Source organism: Sturnira hondurensis, unplaced genomic scaffold, assembly GCF_014824575.4.
Source record: "Sturnira hondurensis isolate 20B ecotype Veracruz unplaced genomic scaffold, ASM1482457v3 Scaffold0000167, whole genome shotgun sequence".
Lineage (NCBI taxonomy): Eukaryota > Metazoa > Chordata > Mammalia > Chiroptera > Phyllostomidae > Sturnira > Sturnira hondurensis.
Genome location: NW_028072798.1, coordinates 959,878 through 982,581, shown reverse-complemented (window position 1 = coordinate 982,581; position 22,704 = coordinate 959,878). Strand labels below are relative to the sequence as shown.

General features: G+C 42.4%; 1 protein-coding gene across 4 annotated transcripts in view; it reads left to right on the top strand.

The window, feature by feature from the left end:
- RMND1 (required for meiotic nuclear division 1 homolog) overlaps window positions 1-19,599 on the top strand; it is a 40,048-nt gene extending 20,449 nt beyond the window's left edge. For all 4 annotated transcript variants that reach the window (XM_037050352.1, XM_037050223.1, XM_037050404.1 and 1 more), the window contains 8 exons: window positions 3,641-3,680; window positions 5,440-5,540; window positions 7,179-7,285; window positions 8,217-8,281; window positions 9,021-9,097; window positions 11,384-11,504; window positions 17,822-17,938; window positions 18,280-19,599. In XM_037050352.1, the coding sequence (XP_036906247.1) occupies window positions 3,641-3,680; window positions 5,440-5,540; window positions 7,179-7,285; window positions 8,217-8,281; window positions 9,021-9,097; window positions 11,384-11,504; window positions 17,822-17,938; window positions 18,280-18,312 (661 nt within the window). In that variant the 3' untranslated portion in view covers window positions 18,313-19,599. The remainder of the gene's footprint in view (window positions 1-3,640; window positions 3,681-5,439; window positions 5,541-7,178; window positions 7,286-8,216; window positions 8,282-9,020; window positions 9,098-11,383; window positions 11,505-17,821; window positions 17,939-18,279) is intronic.
- The last annotated feature ends 3,105 nt before the right edge of the window (window positions 19,600-22,704 follow it).

Genomic DNA, 22,704 nt, shown 5'->3' with positions numbered 1-22,704 from the left:
AGATGATTTTTGAATAGAGCCTTATGATCACTGTACTCTCCAGTTTAAATTTCTATGGAATTTGACCCAGCTCCTTATCAAAGCACAAAGTTCTTTGCGGGGTTGTCTCCTCCCTGCCTCCACCCCGAGTGCCCACTGCTTGCCCACATCCACAGCCATTCAGACTATTGGCTGTTTATTCCGAGACATTGCCCTATGCCTGCCACCTTCTGCCTGAGCCCATGGTGAGCTCTCTGCCAGGCTGCCTCCTCGAGTTCCCTCCTTTGGCTCCTCTGCTGGTCTTTCAGAATTGTGTCCCTCCGATATACATCAAGTATATATGCTGCATAATTCTGTTAGAACCTTGATCACATGCTATTATTATTGCTGGTCTTGGTATCAGTCATTTCTAGATGGGCAGATCCTTGAGGACAGGAACTAGACCATACTCATCCTCATATCCCAGATGCTAATCATTGACCTTTAAATATACCAAGTGCCTTGCTTAAGAAATGTCTGAAGATGGATAATAGGGCAAGCGTATTTTTACCTTCCTTTCATTCCCATGTTTTTTTCCTCCAGGGCAGTAACCCAGAGCCGTAGTTTCCTTTTTTATTTACTACCTAAATAGCTCAGCATGTCAAACTTCAGAAATCAACAACCAGTTGGTTTAATTTCAGCCAAGATGGAGGCATAGATGGATACACTGTGCCTCCTCACACAACCAAAAGGACAACAACAACAAATGCAAAAACAAAAACAACCAGAACTGCCAGAAAATCGAACTGTATGGAAGTCCGACAACCAAGGAGTTAAAGAAGAAACAGTCATACAGACTGGTAGGAGGAGCAGAGATAGGCAGCCGAGGCAGAGAGGACTCACAGTGAGGCTATGGCTGGAGGACTAGGGAGGGCAAGGCAGTGGCTGGCACAGCGGGCGATCCCACATTCAAATGTAGATAAACCGGGAGGAACAACGTGGGAGCAAGACAGACTACATAACCCAGGGTTCCAACACCAGGAAATAAAGCCTCAAAGCTCTGAATGAAAACACCTGTGGGGGTTAAGGTGGCGAGAGAAACTTTCAGCCTCCCAGGAGGGTTTACTGGAGAGACCCACAGGATACTAGAACAAACACAAATCCACCCACCCTGGAATCAGCACCAGCAGGGCCCATTTTGCTTGTGGATAGTTCGAGAGGGGACTGGAAGCCAGCAGAGAGCTGACAAGCAGCACTGTTCCCTCTCAGACCCCTCCCCCACATACAGCATCAGGACACAGCCACGTGGGTTGTCCTGCCCTGGTGAACACTTAAGGCTCCACCCCTGACTGCATAACAGGTGCACCTAGGCCAAAAAATGGCCCAAATGAAAGAACAGATCAAACCTCCAGAAACAATACAACTAAGCAATGAAGAAATGGGCATCCTATCAGATGCACAGTTCAAAATACTAGTAATCAGGATGCTCACAGAACTGGCTGAGTATGGTTGCAAAATAGAGGAAAAAGTGAAGGCTGTGAAAAATGAAATAAAGGGAAATGTACAGGGAACCAACAGTAATAAGAAGGAAACCAGGACTCAACAGTTTGGAGCAGAAGGAAGAAAGAAACATTCAACCAGAACAGAATCAAGATACAAGAATTTGAAAAAAATGAGGGGAGGCTTAGGACCCTCCAGGACAACTTTAAACATTCCAACATCCAAATCATAGGGGTGCAAGAAGGAAAAGAGGAAGAACAGGAAATGGAAAACTTATTTGAAAAATAATGAAGGAGAACTTCCCCAATCTGGCTGAGGAAACAGACTTCCAGGAAGTCCAGGAAGCTCAGAGTCCCAAAGAAGTTGGACCCAAGGAAGCACACACCACGGCACGTCATCATTACATTACCCAAGATGAAAGATAAGGAGAGAATCTTAAAAGCGGCAAGAGAAAAGGAGACAGTTACCTACAAAGGAGTTCCCATAGGACTATAAGCTGATTTCTCAAAAGAAACCTTGCAGGCAAGAAGGGTCTGGAAAGAAGTATTTGCAGTTATAAAAGGCAAGGGCCTACCTCCAAGATGACTCTGTCTAGCAAATCTGTCATTTAGAATGTATGGGCAGATAAGGTGCTTCCCAGAGAAGGTCAACTTAAAGGAGTTCATCATCACCCAGCCCTTATTATATGAAATGTTAAAGGGACTTATCTAAGAAAAAGAAGATGATCAAGAATATGAACAGTAAAATGACAACAAACTCACAACTATCAACAACTGAATCTAAAAAAACAAAAACAATCTAAGCAAACAACCAGAACATAATCACAGAAATGGAGATCCCATGGAGGGTAATCAGCAGGGAAGGCAAAAGAGGAGAATGGAGGAAAAGGTACAGGGAATAAGCAGCATAAAGGGTAGGTACAAAATAGATGGGGAGGTTAAGAATAGTATGGGAAATGTGGAAGCCAAACAACTGACATACGACCCGTGGATATTGAACTAAAAAGGGGGATGCGGGTGGGAGGTGGGCTGCAGAGTGGAGAGGAATAAAGGGGGGGAATGGGACCACTGTGATCAGTAAAATATTTTTAAAAACCATTTGGTTTATAGGCCTTAAATTTCGCCAAAGCCAGAACTGGATGCAGAGGGCCTCCTGTGGCTTCATTGTGCAATAGTTCTGCAGCAAGCACTGTAAAGGATGGGCGGCCTTGCTCCTTGGGTTCCTGTGGTCACTTCGGGCTTTCATTTATCTCAGACTGTTAGAATTGTGACCCTTCATTTTTTTTTCTGAAAGCCAAATCCGTAGGAAAGCTAAAATGAGTCTCAATTGAAGCAGGTGTGAAATAGTCTGGATACATCAAGTTAAATGAGAGGGGACCCAAAAAGACCCAGGATTTATTTGTAAAAAATTCTGTATTCTTTCTTGTTTGAACTTTAGTCGCTTTCAAAGTACCGTCCATATGATGCAATACGCCTATCGAACATTTTTATACTGCTCAAACCAATTTTTGAACTTGTTGATTTTGATGCCTTTTAGTGTTTCTGCCTTTTTTTTTCCCACTTTTTCCACATCAGTGAAACATTTCCCTTTGAGGACTCTTTTGATCCAGGGGAACAAAAAAAGTTGCTTGTGGTGAGATTGGAGAATAGGGACGGTGGGCCACGGGGGTCATGCTATTTTTTTTTATCAAAAACTGCTGAATACTCAGGGCTGTGTGGGCTGGTACACTTGTAAATCACTCATTATGAAATGGGCAAGCACATTGAAAGCCTCTTCAAAAAAATTCACTGCAGCCAAACGCAGCCTCTCAGAACAACGCCAGCTGGTGCACTGATGCAAATGGGATCATAGAACAATCACACAGTGGGAGGAGCCTGGAGTCTAGGGGGCCCACCCTCCAGAAGATAATTTCAGTTTGGGGGGGTTGTCTTCCCTCATATAGTATTACAATAGTTATTCTGAAAACCAAAAGAATTTTTTAGGGGTAAGTTTTTATTAAGAGTTAAAAGAGCGGTTATGTTTTGGCAAATCTGTCTAGGAACCATAAAGTCAAATCAGCAATAAATCGTGTATTAATGCATTCTGGATACATTCAAGAAGTTATCTATAAGCATGGCTTTATATGGGTGGTCCTTAAGAATATATTCTACCTTTAACTGATTCTTTTATTCTTTTAATTTAGGGAAGGAGCTGCTGTGTTCTGGAATGTGAAGGACAAAACTGTAAGTATAAATTGTAAAAGTATAAAAATACAGTTTTCCAAAATAAATTGTTAATTAGCACTTGACAGTCTGAGCCACTGGAGCATAAATTAATAGATAGTCCATAGTTTGTTTTCTTTATATTATGTGATATTTATCCTAGCAGTTTTATCTTCCAAAATATATATTTTGGCTTATAAATGTCCTGCCTTCTCCACTGTCTGAGCATACACTGATTTTTGGAGAATCATGACAATTGTAGCTACGCTGCAGACAGAGGGAATATACTTTATACATGATAATCTACGTGATAATCTACAAAATTAATATACACAGAGTTCACGGGAAACTAGCTGCTCTGAGTCTGATTTTTAAATCAGTTTTGTAGAATTTTATTACTCACAAGAAATAATTTCTTCATTATCCTGATTGGGATACTGAAGAATCAGGATTCTGAAGAAATTTTTTTAGAGGCAGTTTGATAATACACATTAAAGCTTTACTATATTTAACTCAGTAATTTCACATCTAGAAAATTATCCAAAGGAAACAATTGCAGTTATGCAGGATGGATGATGTATAGGGAGGGAGGTCCAGCTACAGGTTGCTTACAGTAGCAAAATTGAGAAATAATCAAAGTATGTAATAGTAGGAAGTTCATTAAATACTACAAATTTCGGTAATTTAACTACAACTGTAGTAAATGTAGACTACATGATGATAGCTCTTAAAAATCATGTGGAAAAATATTCCTGGGAAATGGTGGAGACTGTGTACAATGCAGTTACAGTAAAAGAGCAGGTTACAGCTATTCCAATATAATAGCAGCTAGTTAAAAACATACCTCATATAATCCCCGTTTTACTGAGGGCAAACACACAGGCGCGCACACACAAACACACAGGAAGGTGGCTGGAGCGGTTTCCTGAAGCAAAGGGAAAAATAAATGACCAAGAAATGTAGGAAAAGATAGGAAAGATTGGCTATTTGAAGAGGTAAAAGGCTGACGATACCCATTGTTTTTGAAGAATGCTCTCATAAATGTTTGGATTCTAAAATCAGGAAAACTGTGTGGAGGAACAGTTGAGCAGTATTTACCAAAATTGTAGTGTGCATGTCTTTTGATCTAGCAGTTCCTAAAGAAATATTCCCACGTGCCCATGAAGATACACACGTAAGGATGTGCGCTGCAACCTTGTTAGAGTGGAGAGTAGGACTTATCCCCCCGAGGATGGACACTTAGGGTGGTTAAGTACATTGCAGTTTCTGCTTCAAAGAGGCCAGCCTTGAAAATGTGCATTGGTCTCCGACTATACCACCCTGAACGCGCCCGACCTCGTCTGAAAATGCGCACATGCACTCTGTGATCCTGGTTCCTATAAAAAGCAAAGTAAACGTGCATATGTACACACAGAAAAATCTCTGGAAGGCTGTGTACCAGATTTAATGGTGTGGGTGTTAGGAGTTTCGGAGAGCAGAGACAGACTGTCACTTTCTCCAGCCACCTCTGTGTCGTTCACGTTAAAGAATACAAACCCTAAATTTACTGGTGGTTTTCTGTGGGCTGTGGGATAATGATAATTTTTATTTTTTCCTTTATGCTCATTTGTGGTTTCCAAATGCAAAGACAGATGAATATATCTTCATGATGAGTTTAATATCACAATGAATTTGCCTTTCTTGTAAAAATTAAACAACAGAAGAAATGTCATCAAATGTAACGAAAATATTATAAACATTAACACTATATAATTTCTGGTTAATTTTCCTTATATTCTAGATGAAGCATGTGTTGCAAATTCTAGAAAAACATGAAAATCAGCCCTATGAAATTGCATTGGTGCACTGGGAAAATGAAGAGCTTAACTACGTAAAAACAGAGTAAGCAATTTATCAAATTCACCAAAAAGCACTTGGAACAATGAGGTAAAAGTCGTAGAGGAGATAAACGGTTTATGAATTTGGAGACAAATTTTAAGAAAAAAGTTATTGTTACAAATGTGAAGCCTAAAAAGACAGGGGTGGGCAAAGGGGGGTTTACAGTTGTTCATATGAAAAAATAATACAATAATTAGTAGCAATGCAAGAATGAGCTCTTGTGTTTCACGTAGTCACAACTGCAAACCTACTTTGCCCTCCCCTGTATATTAAAGATTAGTGGGTGGAACACAAGCTTTCTCAGGCTACCCATAAATTAAAACAAGTAGGGAGTATAACCCCACAATGGTAACTTTCATAAGCAGCCTCAATCAGTGAAATAGTATGCCTTCATGAAAATCGAACCCCTCACATTATTCTGGTAGTTTTCTCTTAAGTTTTCCCTGTTGATATATTTTCAGTATAATGGGAAATGTAATGAGGGGGTGATCAGAGAGAACCTCTTGAAGAAATGGGGTCCTGACATATATTCCCCGGTGAGGTACATGGGTGGGCAGCATCCTAGCCGCTGCCTGTCTCGGTGAGGGGTAGGAAACAAAGTAAGGACAGAAAGAGAAGGCAGTGGGAACCAGGTTGAAAGGTCTTTTTCCTTCTGCAGTTACTTGTCTAGTGGCCTAGGGGGAAAAGATTCGTGTTAAGAAAGGAAGTGAGGAAAGCAGAGCTTTAGGACCATCAGGAAGAGACAGATGGGAAAAGAGCTAAGGAATAGTAAGCGGTGAAGCCTACCTGCATGCCCTGTGCCAGGCACGCTGTCCTGAGTGCTTGCCGTGCGCCATCTCACTGACTCCTAACAAACCCTGGCGCTGCAGTTACCGCCTCTGACCCCAAGTGGCTGCTGCCCCACTCACCTCTGTGGCCTGGGCTGAGCTCCTTCGTGAAGCATCTCGTCAGCCCTGCTCTCTTCCTTGTCTGTCTGTGTTTGTTTGTTTGTTTCCCTCCCCCTGACATTATCAGAGCAGACTCTGCTTGTCCAGCCCTCTTCGTCCCTCTCTTCCTGGTCTGACATCATTTGGGAGGATTCGCCCTGTAATTCTCTGACATTTAAACGCTAAGTTCCCTGCGCTTCCCCATCTCCCCAGTCCCTTCCAGAGTTCGCTGCACGCACACCTTAGTTTCTCACCGTGTCTCGTCTCCCTCCCCAACCATGCCACATCAGTGTGATTTTAGATTACACGGTGTGTATACTTTTATAGTCGTCATTTTTTTTCAGTTAACAATTTATTGTGACTATTTTCCCTTTCCAGTAAATACCCTTCCAGAGTTATGCTTTATAATTTTTGTTGTGTGGTATACTACAAATGAACCATTCTCACATTGAACATTTCGTTTCTTTCCTAATTTTTTGCTGTTAAGCACTGGACTGTAAAGTTTTTGTATACAGTCTTTCTTTGCATCCATTGTTTCCTTAGAATAAATTTCAAGAAGTGGAATTACTTGGATCAAAGGTTATAAGAACATTTATAAGACTTGATACAAACTACCAAAATGACCTATAGAAAGATTGTAAGGTGACTTCTTCAAAAGAAAAAAATAAAGTGCTTTTTAAGATTTAGAACACTCTTTTCATTTCCCTTTTCACAGGGGGCAGTCTAAACTTCACCACGGGGAAATCAGGCTAAATTCAGAGCTAGATTTAGATGACGCCATTCTAGAGAAATTTGCTTTTTCGAATGCTCTTTGCCTTTCAGGTAAGTCAACACTGCTTATCAGAGGAAGGGTTACATAGTTTTCATTTCATCCAGGGAAGTCCAAGTACTCTGTCAAGATTTGGCCATGTTTTCACAGACTAGTCCGCAAAGCTTCAGCATTCCTTCCACTTCTTTTCCCTTCCAGGAGAAAAATGATACAGAGTATAAAAAACAGGTATCTCTTCTAAAGCTACTCCTAATTGTATTGATAAAGCTTACTCTCTCCAAAAATATTTTTTATATTGTTGTTATTACTACCGTTGTTTTCCTCTCTTCCTCTCTACGTGGTGATCGCTGCTAGGTGGTCTCTAATGTAGGCAGAGAACACCCTGCCCAGTGACATTGCCACAGGCCTCTGTGGAGAAAAACACACTGTAGTTTTTCCCAGAGTGGGAGAGAGTCTCCATGGCTCTGAGAGTTTTTCGAAAGATCCACACACCTGAATAAATCTGTAGAAGTTCCCCGAGATTTTCACTTTCACCAGTCTGCGCTAGGCTGCTGCCGGGGGCCCAGCCTTACCAGCCTGGGGGCTCAGACACCTCTAAGCTGTACTCAGAGCCCCTGTGAGAGGGAGGGAGGGGGGCAAGCCGAACACTGCCTCGTTCACAGAGCCCCGCTTTGTCCCAGGGTGTGCCCCACACTCTCTGGTTCCCAACCACAACATTAGAAACTCAGGAACTCCACCTAATGGAGCACTGGTCTGCCAGCAGGGCTTGGAAATCTACTGCGTTTCTTCTGTCATTTTCCACTGTAGTGCTATCCTTTAAGATAATGAACCTATTCTTAAATTTTACTTTCAAATTTGTAGCACATTTGCACCTTAAAATACTGTGGAAGTGGCAGGGTAATTATTATTATTGTGTAATTCTGCATTTTGGAAAACCATTAATGTGATGATAGAGAAATGATCCATTGTGAAATTTTTCCCCAGTGAAACTGGCTATTTGGGAGGCATCACTGGATAAGTTTGTGGAGTCCATTCAGTCAATTCCAGAGGTAATTATACCAGTTTTCTGTTTGTTTTCAAGGATTAATTTCTATTTGGGAAAAAACAAATTTCCCACTATAATCATATATTTGGGGGCACAATGAAATAATTATAAACACTAAGAAAGCTATACTTCATTTAAGAAAAAGAACCCCCAATTACATATAAAATGATGAATAAGAAACTTCATATTTGTTTTTACTTTTCAAGCTTAAAATTCAAATTACTTTCTTCTAGTGGTACAGTATTTTTAAAGCAACAGAATTAGAGAAAAAAAATCAAACTGTTACCTCTGTAAGGAAGGAGATTGTGATCACTTTTCTTGATAAATAAAAGGTCTTTTGCTAAATTATGAGAAAATAGTGGCATAAAAAATACATATAATGTATCAAAGTTTGAAAATACATTAAAAATCATATTTACTATAATTAATTTTGTTTTTACAATGAACGGATAAGCTAATTATACTTGGAATAAGATGCCCAGAGTTTTCAATAAGAGATTAGGAACGTACATCATAAAAATGCTGGTGAGAAGGGAAATGAGAAAAGGAAATACAAAATTTCTATCTGATGAGATTGATTGTTCGTTTATTTTCTCGGAGTGAGACGCCTGGGAGACAGTCATCCGAGACGTAGCAGTTGTGTTGGGTGAAAATCATGCCGTGTCAGAATGTGCTTTCTGGTCCTGTTCCTTAGTGCAGATGGACGTGTATGTATGTGTGTTTTCTTTTTCCCTCCCAAATAGGCTTTAAAAGCTGGGAGGAAAGTGAAACTGTCTCACGAAGAAGTTATGCAGAAAATGGGTGAACTCTTTGCCCTAAGGTAAAATGTTCCCAGTAAATAAAACACTTCCTGTATTTCATGATCTCAAGAAAACACCCCTGTAGTTCTGTAGGAAAGAGCCAACATTGGCACCTTTGTGGGACTTGCAGCTGTTTTCAGTTCGTGCTTTGTGTGTGTGGAGAACTCCCACCCGTGACGAGCAGTTGGGCCGGGTTAGGACTCTGCTGGAGGAAGTTCTCCGTGTGCAAAGGAGAACAGAGCCAAACCGCATTGCACCTGCATGAGAGAGTGTAGTCAGTGTCCTTTGAAGGCAGGAAGATACGTTCTAGCGCTTGGATGATGGGAATTCTCAGTAAAAATATACCACTGCATCATAATGCTGAGTAGAACTGATTGCTACAGAAAAGTTAGGTGCCCCATTCACTGTCTGAGATGCCGTAAGGTTGCCACAGGAGAGAAGTGGCAGTGCCAGTTAAAGCTGTGACACAGGGCTTTTTGATCACAGAATCTACAAAATCTTCAGCAAGTTTGGCACTTGCTGAAATAGCTCTTTTAGGTTTTCTTGGATGAGGATTCTATCACATTGTCTCTTGGGCATTCATACATTGTTGAAGGCACTGACAATTAAGTCACAGCTGCTACCTGTAAGATATCGTCAGTTACAAAGATGCCTCCCACTTTCCGAGATGTTAAAATGGGAAGAACTGTGCCTGAAAATTGATGAAACATAGTAACGCATCATTTCAAGTAAGTGTGTGAAAAAGTTTCAGTTGTTGATTCTCATAATTTTCCCAGGACTCATGGAAGGAAATCCTGAGTTTTGTTCAGTGGTTCGTCTCCTCCAGTGTCTGGGGGGACGAACTACTGGAGTTCATTGTAAGTAGCTGACCCGAGTTGTTCTCCACGTTCTCCTTAGATGCTGGGCCTAGAGAGCAGTAGTCCTGTGTTTCATCATCTACGCAGTTCTCGTAGCTCAGGAGCCCTAACTCAGGGTACAAAAAAATAACCCCATTCCCCAGAAGCACCCGCCACTGACCTACAGCCTTGAGTTCCCCAGGAAGTGGGGTGGAGTCTCTCCTCTTCTCTTGGTAATGCAGGCAGAGTTTGAGATTACCGGTTATCAAAACTCAGGAGCCAGGGCTAAATATGCTTAGGTTTGTGCACGGTTTCACAGAGTCCTGCCATCCTTATCCTAAGTTTTCTTCTCTTTACAATAAAAGTCCTTACGTGTTATTAAAAGGAATGTGGCAAATCTGTGAAGAATGACAAGTTTTCACAAAATTTGTGATTTTAAAAAATAAATCACAAATTGTATATGGTATAATCACCTTTGTATAAGCCAACAAAAGTAAGTACACAAAAGTAATGTGTACTTACATACACATCTTGATGTGCACACACATAACACGTGTGGACAGAAGAAGACCTGAAAGAACACAGGAACATGTTGACGAGGCCTAAAGGATTTGAGTTGTGTATTACGATAGGGGCCCTACCACTGTTTTCTGAATTCTTTTTTTTAAAGATATTATTTATTTATCTTTAGAGGGGAAGGGAAGGAGAGAGGGAGAGCAATATCAATATATGGTTGCCTCTTGTGCATCCCCTGCTGGGAACTGGCCTGCAACCCAGGCATGTGCCCCAACTGGGAATTGAACCGCGATCGTGTGGTTCACAGGCCCATGCTCAATCCACTGAGCTACACCAGCCAGGGCTGTTTTCTGAATTCTTTAGGTTTTTTTCCTTTTTTATAGTGAGCACCTATCTATGTGTTACTACTACAACTTAAGTTTCACTTAAAAGTAAGCTTAGCCCTGTCATGTAAAAACAGATAGAAATTAAGAAAGAGAAAGTGTGTGTGTGTGTGTGTGTGTGTGTGTGTGTGTGCATGCACACAGCCACACGTGCAAACCCTGGAGGGATACAGGTGGACTAACACTGGTTACTGTGGGGAGGGGAAGAGGAAAGTTTGGGATAAGCATGGGAGCAAGACTGCAATTTGTACTGTTTACTTTTTGAGCCGTGTGATTACCCTTACCCACCCCCCCCAAAAAGTGTGTATATTGTAAAATGTTTAATGAAAAAAATTTAGAAATAGAAAAAATCTCATTTTGTTTTTACATTACTTCATAAATAATACTAATATCGGAGATTAAATTAGTTTGGTTGCAAATTTTAAAATCCTTTTAAGTTTTTTATTTACGTTTTTCAAAAGTATTACAAGGTCAACTGTTACCTTAAAGCACCTTGAAAATAAAAAAATAAAAGAGACCACGACTTTTAATTCAAGACAGAAAATAAAATGTATGATTTTCCTTTTTTAAGACACCGAATCAACTTGAGTTCAGACTTCCTGATCACGCCCGATTTCTACTGGGACAGAGAAAACCTAGAACAACTTTATGATAAGACCTGCCAGTTCCTAAGCATTACTCGTAGAGTTAAGGTATGTATTTTTCACTTTTATAGGAAAAGATACATTATTGCCTATAACTTGCCTATGTAAAGACAAGTTGTAAATTAAGAAATTGTATTTAACTGTTTCTGGAGAATTATCTTGACTTCTCAGACCGCTAGATTTCCCCTTTCCATTCTTGTTCTGCATAAAATTTTCAACTCTTCTGTGTAAAAGGACATTCTGATATCTGCTCTACAGAGTAGGTAAGACAGGGGAGAGCTTCCAGGCCCAGTGGCCCCTAGGGAAGTGTCCCTCAGTTTCAAGCCAGTGTTCATGGGTGGGGTCTGGCGTCGTAATGGAGCTGGCGAGAGCGGAACTGGATTGCAGGTAGAAGCCTCCAAGCAAATCGAGTACAAGGGGTCAGGGAAGCCCAGGCAGAGGGGGACGAAGGACGACTGATACTTGCCCGTGGGTGGTGGGTAGAAAGCAAAACAGAGAGATTTGCCTGTGGGGCCGGGAGGAGGTGAGGAGCCGAAGTTAAGACCTTAAGTAGAGATCAGAGTTACAAGAGGACGTCCAGTTAGAACTGCCTCTCGGGCTTGTAGCTGTGTAGGGGCAAAGCGGAGGAGAGGCACCTGGGTCAGAGCAACCATGGGAATGGTGGGGGTGGCCATGATGGAGGTAAACGGCACAGGGAAAGCAGAGAGAAAACTAAATGGACATTAGTACTGTGTGTGTGCAGAGTTGTACCTCATTGTATGACATTTATCACATGTAGATCCATGTAACCTTGCTGTCAAGCTACGGGACGGTCACCGCAGAGGTCTCCCCGGTGCTGCCCTCTGACCGTCATGCCTTCCCGTCCCCACCATCTCTGGGCCTGATGTGTCCCTCAGTTCCCCGCCACGCAGGCTTCACAGAGCATCTCACAGCTTGGCAGCTTGGTTCATCGGGGAGCAGGGCGGGGGGAGATGGAGTCGCAGTCTTTTGTAAGCTAATCACAGCAGTGGCGTGCCATCACTCTGTTAGAACCGAGTCACTAGCCTGGCCCACAGTCCAGGGTGGGGACTGCACAAGAGAGGGAACACCAGGAGGCTGAGGCCTTTGGGTGGCATGTCAGCAGTCTGCCTACTGCACGCTTGAGGTTTCGAAAAAAGTGGAGAAAATTTTTAAAGCCTGCTTTCTGTTTTGTTTTGGTTTTTTGATTTTGAAAGTATGTTTATTAAAGCAGGGGACAGTGAAACAAGGAGGGGCTTAGAACAGAAGTGACAGGAGAGAGACTGCTTTGCGGGGCTGCTTTGTCTCACTGGAAAGTCAGCACAAAGGGGCCTCAGAGACAGGTGCTGGGGGTGGGGGCAGTCCCAGGACTAGCTGCCCCTGCCCGTCGCTCCCCTGTTGGCAGGTCTTGTGGGGTCCCTTGAAGTTTAGGAGGTGCGGCGCCTGTGGGAGAAGGAGGACGTGGGCGAGCTCCCGGGAAGGAGAACCTGCTGTGTTTTGCCATGTAGAACGTGCTGCCGTGTGTAATGCACACCCACATTTCTGTGCATGTTACACACAGGGTTATTGTGCCCATGGTCTCCAGTCGTTATGCCCATGTGTAATGTGCAGCCTTATTTCTCCCTCAAAAATTTGGTCAAAAAAAGTGCACACCGTACACAGCAGATTACGGGTACTTTGTAATGACGGTGCCACACATCACCCTCACACTGCCGTCACCTGAACGACTCCTTGCTTCAGGACACCAAACGCCCTGCCACCACTGCTGGTCTCACTGTGTTCCTTATTGTCAGTGAGTCACTGCCACGTGGCCTGGACAAGGTTGATTTCAAAAGAGACCTTCTGATCTTTGACCTGGGAGGTGGCTTTTTCATCCGTCTCTCCTTGCTGCTCAAGATGGAATTATTGACAGCAAGTCAACTGAGGACACCCTCCTTGAGTGAGAATACGGTGACAGCCAAAAGATCAGCCAGGTCACAGCTAAGATGAAGCGCAAGCATACAAGGTCATCAGTGGGGACAGGAGGGCTGTGTATGCCCCTGCCCCTGTGCTGGTAGCAAGCTGCATGCGCTGCCTTCAGGCCCTGGGCCCGTTTGAGATTGAGCCTGCCATAAAGGGAGTGACCTCTGCCCCTGGGTTACACATCAGCAGTTGCCCGAGTCCCCAGCCCCCAAGACCTGCGGAGAGGGCCCTGTGCGAGGCCAACCAGCCCTGGCACCAGCCCTGGCACCAGCCCTGTGGGGGCTCTGTCTGTAGCCCCAAGATTGAAAATGGCCTGTGAAAAGAAGTAAAATAATTTCTTCACAGACACCATGACCCTGTGTGTAGAATATCCTGAAGACTCTACAAAGAAGCTACTGAAACTAATAAGGGAATTAATCAACGTGGTAGGATGCTGGGTGAATATATAAAACATCGCTGTTTTTCTTTATATATCAATGAACAATTGGAAGTGAATTTTTAAAATACCTCTTACAATAACATCAAAAACTTGCATTACTTAGGAATATTTTTTAATCTAAGACTTGTACCTGAAAACTAGAAAACATGCCTGAGAAACTAAATAAATGAAGATATACACTATGTGTGTAGAATAGTTATGAAGGAGCTGACCTGTAGATTCAGTTCAATCCCTCAGCAGGGTGGTTTATTTTCTTTTAGAACAAACAGGCTGATTTTAAAGTGGAGATAATGCAAGGGGCCTAGACTAGGCGAACAATTTAGAGGAAAGGACACAGTTGGAGGAATTTTATTATATGATTTTAAGATTTGCAGGAAATCAAGCTATGGTAGTCAAGACAGTTGAAGATTGGTATAAGTCTATAGATTAATGGGACAGAAGAGAGAATCCAGAAATAGATTTGCACACACATGGGCAGTTGATTTTTGACAAAAACAAGGGGAACTATTTAACAAATGGTGCTAGAATAGCTATGTATATAAAAAAAATTAATCCTGCCCTGCACACCATTTTAAAGTGAATCTGAAACCTAATGTAAAAAAGCTAAAATTACAAAACTCAGGAAGAAAATATAAAAGCCTCATCCCTTAACACCAGCATTCCCTGAAAATCCACTTGAATTTTTCTTTACGAGCTAAAATTCAAAATTTATTTTTATAAATTACATACATTTCTGCTATATTCTTATAGGAGTCTGTGTTAGGAACTGGAACAAAGCAGCTAAAACTAGAAGTGGTGGTGTATTGGGGGCCGAGGGGGCTTGTGTGAAGTTGGAGCTACACTTGTGGGATTTCCCCCTCCTTCCCTAAAACAGCAGTGAACTTGCCGCTTACCCCCTAATCTGTGATGGGCACATCAAAGATGGGGGTGGTTCAGCTTGTGGGCCCATAGAGTAAGGCACGTGGGTCGGGACCTCGTAGGTGATGGCCTGCTAGAGCGTGGTGGACGTAGGGGGTTGGAGGTACATTTCACTGTAGGTAACACCTGGACTTCGGTTTCTGGAAACTTAGTATATAACACTAAAACTTTTGCTTATGAAAATTCCTTTGGTCACTGACAAATTTCATGGAACTCTCCTCACATCTCATTCAGTTTGTGTCTCCAGCATCAGAGGACAGTGTCCTGTTCGCTTTACTGTTGTCATCCGCGTGGTTTGATGCGGTCTCCACAAGGCAGTGCTCTTCAGTTCATTCCCCAGCCTCTACCTGAGACGTCTTTGGTGTGAAATCTGCCATGAGCTGTGAAACGTACCTAATGCTTCCCAAATTATGTTTCTCGGGTATTTTCTTAGCATCCCAGAGGGAATCAACACTAGTTGGATTACATGAAGATTAATTAGGAATTCAAAGAATTTACCCTGCCTTATTGTGTTCAAAACAATTCTGGCACTATAGATAACACACGCAAAAAATAAGAACTGGTCCTGACTTTCAGCAAGCTTTCGAGTCTTACAAGAAGACTTACAGAACGAAGAAAGGATGGTGTAGTGCGAGGAGAAGGTTGTTCCTTGCCCTATTTTTTCTTCTTTCCTAGAGGAAAGAGAGCCCGCACCACCACCTGCCCACGCCATGACCAGTCTTGTTCTCATGACTCCTGCTCCCACCTTTTCCTGATCATTTTCAAACATGCCCCTCTGACCTCGCTCTCGCCTCCACTTTCCAGGTGCCTCCACTTGCCTCCTAAGTCTCACAGGTCTTCCACCTTGTCCTGTCTCTCAGCGTCCTTTTTGGAATTAAGTCCATGTGTCACCTGCCACTGGAATGTAGGGTGTGTGAGATGAGAGACCCTGATTATTTTCTTTCCTGTTCAATTCCCAGTTCTTGGCAAAGGCCTTACTTACGAGGAGCATATACTCAATAAATACTTGTAGCATTAATCAACAATTAAGGTTCCAAAATGGAACTCACTTGCTCCCAGAAAACAGTGAACCTTCTGTTCTCAGTGTGGGCTAATGGCAGGACTGAGCACTTAGCCCCACCCACCTTGTCAGTCTACCAGAAGCTTGAAACTCATGGTTTCCTCTTCCTGCTTCAGCCTCCACATCTAGTCAGTCTTTTCTCCCAGGTGTCATTCATTCATTTACAAATATTTATTGAAGGTCTATGATCAGGGGTGTCCAACCTTTTGGCTTCTCTGGCTCCTGCTGGAAGAGTTGTTGTCTTGGGCCGCACATTAAAAACATTGTGACAGGTAATCGCAAAAAATCTCAAAGTTTTGAGTAAATTTTCAATTCTGTGTTGGGCCACATTCACAGCCAGCCTGAGCTGCATGCAGCCCACAGGCCGGACACCCCTGGTCTGCGTGGTAAATCCTGTGCTCCAGGAGCAGGGAGGGACACCGTGCATTCTGACCTCTGCCTTCACGCCCCTCAACTATTAACAGGTACCCCACAGCTGTTCCCCCCATCTCACCTGGACTGTTCTGGCACCTTCTTTACTGTCTCCCAGCCGCTGGACTGAACATTTAAGCCAGAAGGCAGAGATGCGTTTGTCTTACCATCCAGTCTCTTCTGCCCAGCACAGTGTAGTGACCATCAAAGACTCTAACACTCTAGTCAGCTCTCTGGCTTACTCCTATTAAGTTGAAGAAAATGTTGGTTCCTTCGTCAGAGTTGAAAGAAAATGGAAGAGGGTTGGGTCAGTAGTGTGAAGACAGAAGCCTGAAGATGAGCAGCACATTTATGGACCAAGATCAAGCAGCCAGTAGGACTCAGAAGAGGAAGGGGAGGGATAAAAAATAAAGTCTTTGTTCTAAACATTTATACACGTAAGAAACTAGTATGACCATAAAGTCTGGAAACACAGGCAAATAGTATTTATGCTGACAGTGTGGTTCCGTGCATCCTGTCATTAGAGAGGCTGTGTGTCAGTGAATGTGGTGCAGGAGCACATTTCAACAAAACCCCACACACATATCTCTAATTTGTCTCCAATTTCCACTGGCCAAACCTGCACCTTCAGCATACCTTGTAAGTAATCAAGGGGAATCAAACTACTTTTAAAACTGTTTCCAGCCCTGGCTGGCATAGCTCAGTGGATTGAGCGCGGGCCTGCGAACCAGAGGATCGAGGTTCGATTCCCAGTCACGGCACATGCCTGGGTTGCAGGCCGGTTCCTTGCAGGCTAACTACCAGCAGGGGTCGCACAAAAGGCAACCATATATTGATGTTTCTCTCCCTCTCCTTCCCCTCTAAAGATAAATAAAATCTTAAAAAAAAAAAAAAAAAAAAAAACTGTTTCCAGACTTCACAATTTGCAAAAGAAAGTGAGCCGCAGAGAGATTAGAGGTATAACTTGCCAGTGGTCACATTCAAGTCAAAGGTGGTGTGTTCCTTGTAACCCCTCCACCAACTTGAGGGAGGCATCCGCAGGCAGAACCTCTGCAGTTCAGCGTTAAGAGCAGCGCCATCTAGTGGTGAGCATGCAGCAGGTCGTGTCAGTGTAGCAGGTCGTGTTAGTGTTTTGGGGGGTTGCTTGTGAGACTTTTTTAGTACAGGGTAATCTTTTTGTCATCTTAAGGCCATGCTGAAAGAATCACGTTTCAAGACTGCCTTTCTTAACTGCTAAGAATCCACAGGCAGTCACCATAAACCAGGACTCAGAAGCTTTCTATTTGGATCTTCCATCGAAATCTTACAAGCTTAGGCGTGCCAAGTGTTTCTTGCACTTGAGCCTGTGCGTCCATTACAGAACGTCTCCAGGTGGATGCAGGCAGCGGGGAGCATGGGCAGGCTGCCTTTGGGAGGGGACTGAGGAGCAGGAATTAAAGGGCTGATTTCTCACTGTAAACCTATTTCAGACCTTTGGAATTTTACAGAATGTGACCAGGTTACGTATTTGCTTAATGACATGTTAAGTACAGGATACTTTGTATTTTTTTTTGTTTGTTTACCGTTTTTCTGACGTAGGTCATGAATGAAAAACTTCAGCACTGCATGGAGCTAACAGACCTAATGCGGAACCACCTGACTGAGAAGAGGACACTGCGCCTGGAGTGGATGATCGTCATCCTCATCACCATAGAGGTATCTTTTATGGAGATACTAAAGTTGACGTAGAAAATGCTAGCAAGAAAGAGTATGACTGTATTCCAGTTACTAAGTCTATTAGGAAGTGAGTTAAGTTTCACAAGACTGTGCTATATTTTGTAAATGCACTGATTTTTTGAAGTGTTCCACAATTCTTAAAGGTGGCATTTAAAGTTCTGGCTATAAATTTAGAATGTGCAGCCCAACAGCAGTACCTCTGCCTCTGATCTGCACTTGCCACGTGAGAAGCACAAATGTGTATGTACTCTTCCGTCAGAATTCATTAATTGTACCCATGATTTGCCGTGAAATTAGTCATTCGTTTTTATCGCCCACAGGTGATGTTTGAGCTGGGACGAGTATGTTTCTAATCAAGTGATGACCAAAGGAAAAGTATCACTGCAAGACATGTTCAAGCTCTACAATCAAAGATAAATGTCCACTGTTGGAGAAAATCTATTTAATAGGCATTTAATTTTTTAAAACCAAGAAGTCGTTGTTAGTGTTTTTCAGCTCCTTAAATGTACTGCTGCTTTAATAAAAATGAAGAATCAGTGTTTGGATCTGAAACACTGACAATTTGAAAGGAAGATGTTTTATTTAAAGACCTTTGGATAAACTTAGCATGTAGGAACTCCAGATAAAGAAAACTTGTTACAGCAGCAGGCTGAGATTTCGGACACTGCTCATCTCTCCCCAGGGAATCCTAATCATGGTCCCAGCTAAGAGGACTTCAGGAATGTTAACATATAGAATAAGACAGGCATGTGTTGATAGAATATAATTTCATAAACCAATTTCAGAAGGCAAAATCTGAGGTGAATGTTCCCTCGCACTTTGTGTTTTACTAATTTAATAATTTCCATCCCTTCACTATGAAGTTAGTCAAAATATTCTTCCCACAGAAGCATGTATTTTTTTTCAGTTTCACACATACTTTAGGGAATTTACAAAATACCAAGCACAAAGGATTTAACATTTATATGCTTACCATCTTTAATTTTTTAAAAAGCAGCCTTCATCATTTATTTTTATGTGTAACTGCCCTGCTGCCTGTCCCACCAGTGAATTTTAAGTTTTGTTTTTCTCATCCTGATGAAGAGGGTTCTTCTGTTCACAACTGGGACACTGTTATTTTGCAACTCATCTAGCTGCTGTGTAGACTCCCACCAAGAAAATTCACATTCATCTCCCCACCTCCGGTATAAGTTGCTGTGGCAGTGCCCCGGGGACTGTCCCAGTCTTTCCCAGCACTCCACAAGAATTCTTCCCAGGGAGAAGTCTTCCAAGGTACCCAGAGCCCGGGAGCACCTAAGGCTTTCCAAGGAGCACGTGGGCATGGATCTCAAGAACTGCTTTCTACGGCAAGTTCTGTACGAGCGCCTCCTGAAACTGCTGTGCTGCGCGCACACTTGTGATCAGCATCACACCTGTTCTTTCCTATCTTCCCTTCTCACACTGTACAGAAGACGTCTCTCCCACAGCTTGAATCTGAGTGTGGCCCCACTGTATTTCAAAACTTTCAAGTATATTTAACCTTTGGGAAGCCAAACAGGAGGACAATTTGAAATACCGGTCAACAAAGCCTCCTTTAATAATGTTACCCCACCCAGGAGGAGGGGGATTTAAATAAATAAATAGAGTTTGATTCCCAAGTACCAACGTGTACAATTTATGGGTCGACTGTGTATTATAACAATTTTAATACAAAAAAGTATGAACATCTGATGCCTTCTGGTCATTACATATTAAAATTGTAACATATACAAATATGTTGCAAAGAAATAAAAAGTACCTCAAGCATAAAAACTTAGTAGGACTACATTTTGTAGTATAAATTTAACCAATACAGCTTTTCAAGGAGGAAAAGGAGCAATGTTAAATTTGAATCATTTAACCGGATCATGGTGGACATAACTAGTTATGGTATTACATTCCATTAGATGCAATAGCTTTATTCTTAAATACCAATGTTTACATCAGAAATTACATGTTTTCCAACTACTTAAATTAATGACAAAAGCTTCAATGTAAGTTACAGACGAATTTTGAAATTTTTTCCAACACAAGAAGAGTGTTTTCAAGGTCACAACTTTTCTAAGAACAAAATGACCAAGAAATCATACCAGAATATTGAGGGCCTAAAGAGTTTCAGTACACCCACCAGCGGCTCTGGAAGCACTCCTCAAAGTATATCAAATTTCTATCACTCGTAAGAGTACAGTGGTCAAGGCCAACCTGGATTTTGAATTCTCGCTCCTGCTAGCTGTATCACCTTGGGCAAATTACTGAACCTCTCTAGACCTCATTTGTACAATGGGTTTAACAACAGCACTACCTCAATTCAGAATCCATACAGGATGAGATTAAATGGGGGATGTCTCAGACCCCCAGGGTCCCCCTTTGAATCCAGAGAAATATGAGAGGTAAAGATAGATGTTAGTGAATCCTGCCTCCGAATGGATGGAGTGGTTCAGTTAAATATAAAGCAGTATTCCCACTGCCTCAAAGGCCTTTTAAACTGCACATTTTACATATGCCTAGCAGCTAGCTGCCAGCAGGCACTCTGGGTGCCTTCTCAGACAGCCGCAGCATTCAGAGGCAGAGATGTTTCTACATATAAAACCAACACACTGTTTCTAGTTGTATCATTTTTCTGACAAAATAATTATATTCACCTATTTTTAATTACTGTCCTGTCTTCCTTTACTAGAATACTTTTTCCCAAGTATGGTCCTCAGACCAAGTGCTGGATCTAATAGCTGGGTGTTCACGATTACCAATTCCTGTGTTCCACAGTTATTTAAAACCCGAGGCTGTAGTTACCTGTTTTTTACAACTCTCCAAGAGATTCTTCAACTTACTAAACTCTGAGGACCACTAATGTACAGCTGACTCAGTTTATACAATTCTAATTCATTAGCACCCTCCTGTTCCACTTCATGTACTAAGCACCAAATCTCAGGGTCTCAGTTCTCTCCCTACCCCCACCGCATTGTCTCACCTCCCCGCTTCTGCAATCTCTCACTTCTGTGCTGGGAGGCGAGGGGAGTGAGAAGGGGAATGGTTTTGAATTACCTCCAGTCCAAATCTCTTTACTGTCAACTCTCTCCAATGTTTCTGAACTGGCTATTTGAAGGAAGATTTAAGGTCACTATTCTAAATGCCCTTTTCTCAAGAGTGTTAACATGATTTTTTACAGGCTACATTTTCACTCCTGCATAACTTGAAACCAAGTGTATTTAAATGTTCCTGTAAAAAGAAAATGTTTCAACACCCCCTAGACTTAAAATAGGCTGGAAAGCGTGCAGGCTGTAAAACCTACTCAGAGAGTCATTTCTCCACACGTTTGTGACGTGTTACTTCTTGCCTCCAAGATACAGTGGTCACCACAGAAAGGGCCCCTCCTTTCATGAGGCCTACATGCTAATGAAGACAGCAGGAAAACGTGTGACTGAGTGATCTGATTAAAGGCAGAGATGCTCTGCGTAGAGGAATGGTATGTAAAGTCAGGAGAGGGGAACACAGTAGTTGCAGAACTTCAAGTTTACTTGAGGGTTAGCTGTAACTACCTGAATGAAACAACTCAACACGGAAGAAACTCTTGGTAAGTATAAACTTAACTTCTAATTTAGCTTCTGGAAAACACTCGGAAATCTGCATACCGTAACAGAACAGTTTTCTAAAAAATATTGCTAAATAAAATTATGGACTGCCCTGAGCCACCCGTGTGGCTCAGCTGGTTGGGTGGGTCATCACTTCAATTCCCAGCCAGGGTACAGGCCTGGGATGTGGGCTTGGTCCTCCCCGCTCCCCCCCTTGCCCCCGTACTCGAGAGGTAACCAATTGGTGCTCCTCTCCCACATGGGTTTCTATCCTCCTCCTCCCTCTTCCCCCCCCTCTAAAAATAAATGAAATAAATAAATCCTTTTTTAAAGAATACGGACTACAGTGCTTCTTGAACTTATTACTGGATGTGCTTCTAGTCAAATCTAAACCACTTACAACTAGCCCTTAAATTCACAGCATTGATCCTAGTCTGCCTCCTGTTTTGAGTTGTGCTTACCTTACAGGGTTTGACTCTAAGCAAAGATGGCTTCAAGATCAGTTGCAATACTTGTCTGATGGTTGATTAATGAAATCCTTGAACTTCCTTTACGTGATGCTTTCAGACCCTGGGCTTCCTGGCACTGAGGGGGTTCCTGCGGCAGCTAGACTTCCAGTGCTAAACAGAGAAAGGCCGGGGGAAAGCAACCAGCTAGCCAGCCTCTCTTCAGAGCACATTTTAGAAATTAATGTTTAAACAGCTCCCTTTTTCAAATCAGGAGTCTACTGCAACTCTACAGATAAACTACTAAAAACAGGAACCTCTACTACCAATGACCAACCTCTTCACAGAGAAAAACAAGTTGGTATACTCAGACATGTACAACTGTTACCAGTTGGGAAGTAGTTTTTCCCTGTAAATATTCTTTCACTTTGAAAACCCCAAACAGTTCTAGAAGCAAAAATTCAGGCTCACATTTATACTGGATTATTTTATTCTCACCAAGGATATGTTTATTAATTTTGGAGAGAGGAAGGGAAAGAAACGTCAGTGCACTGCCTCCTGTACGTGTCTCCACCAGGGATCCAACCTCCAACCTCGGTGTGCATCCTGACCTGGGACAGCGGGCAGCCTGCCGGTGCACACAGAATGACGCTCAGCCAACTGAGCTACCTGGTCAGGGCTTTGTTTTTTAAAAAATAGTATTTCAAAATTA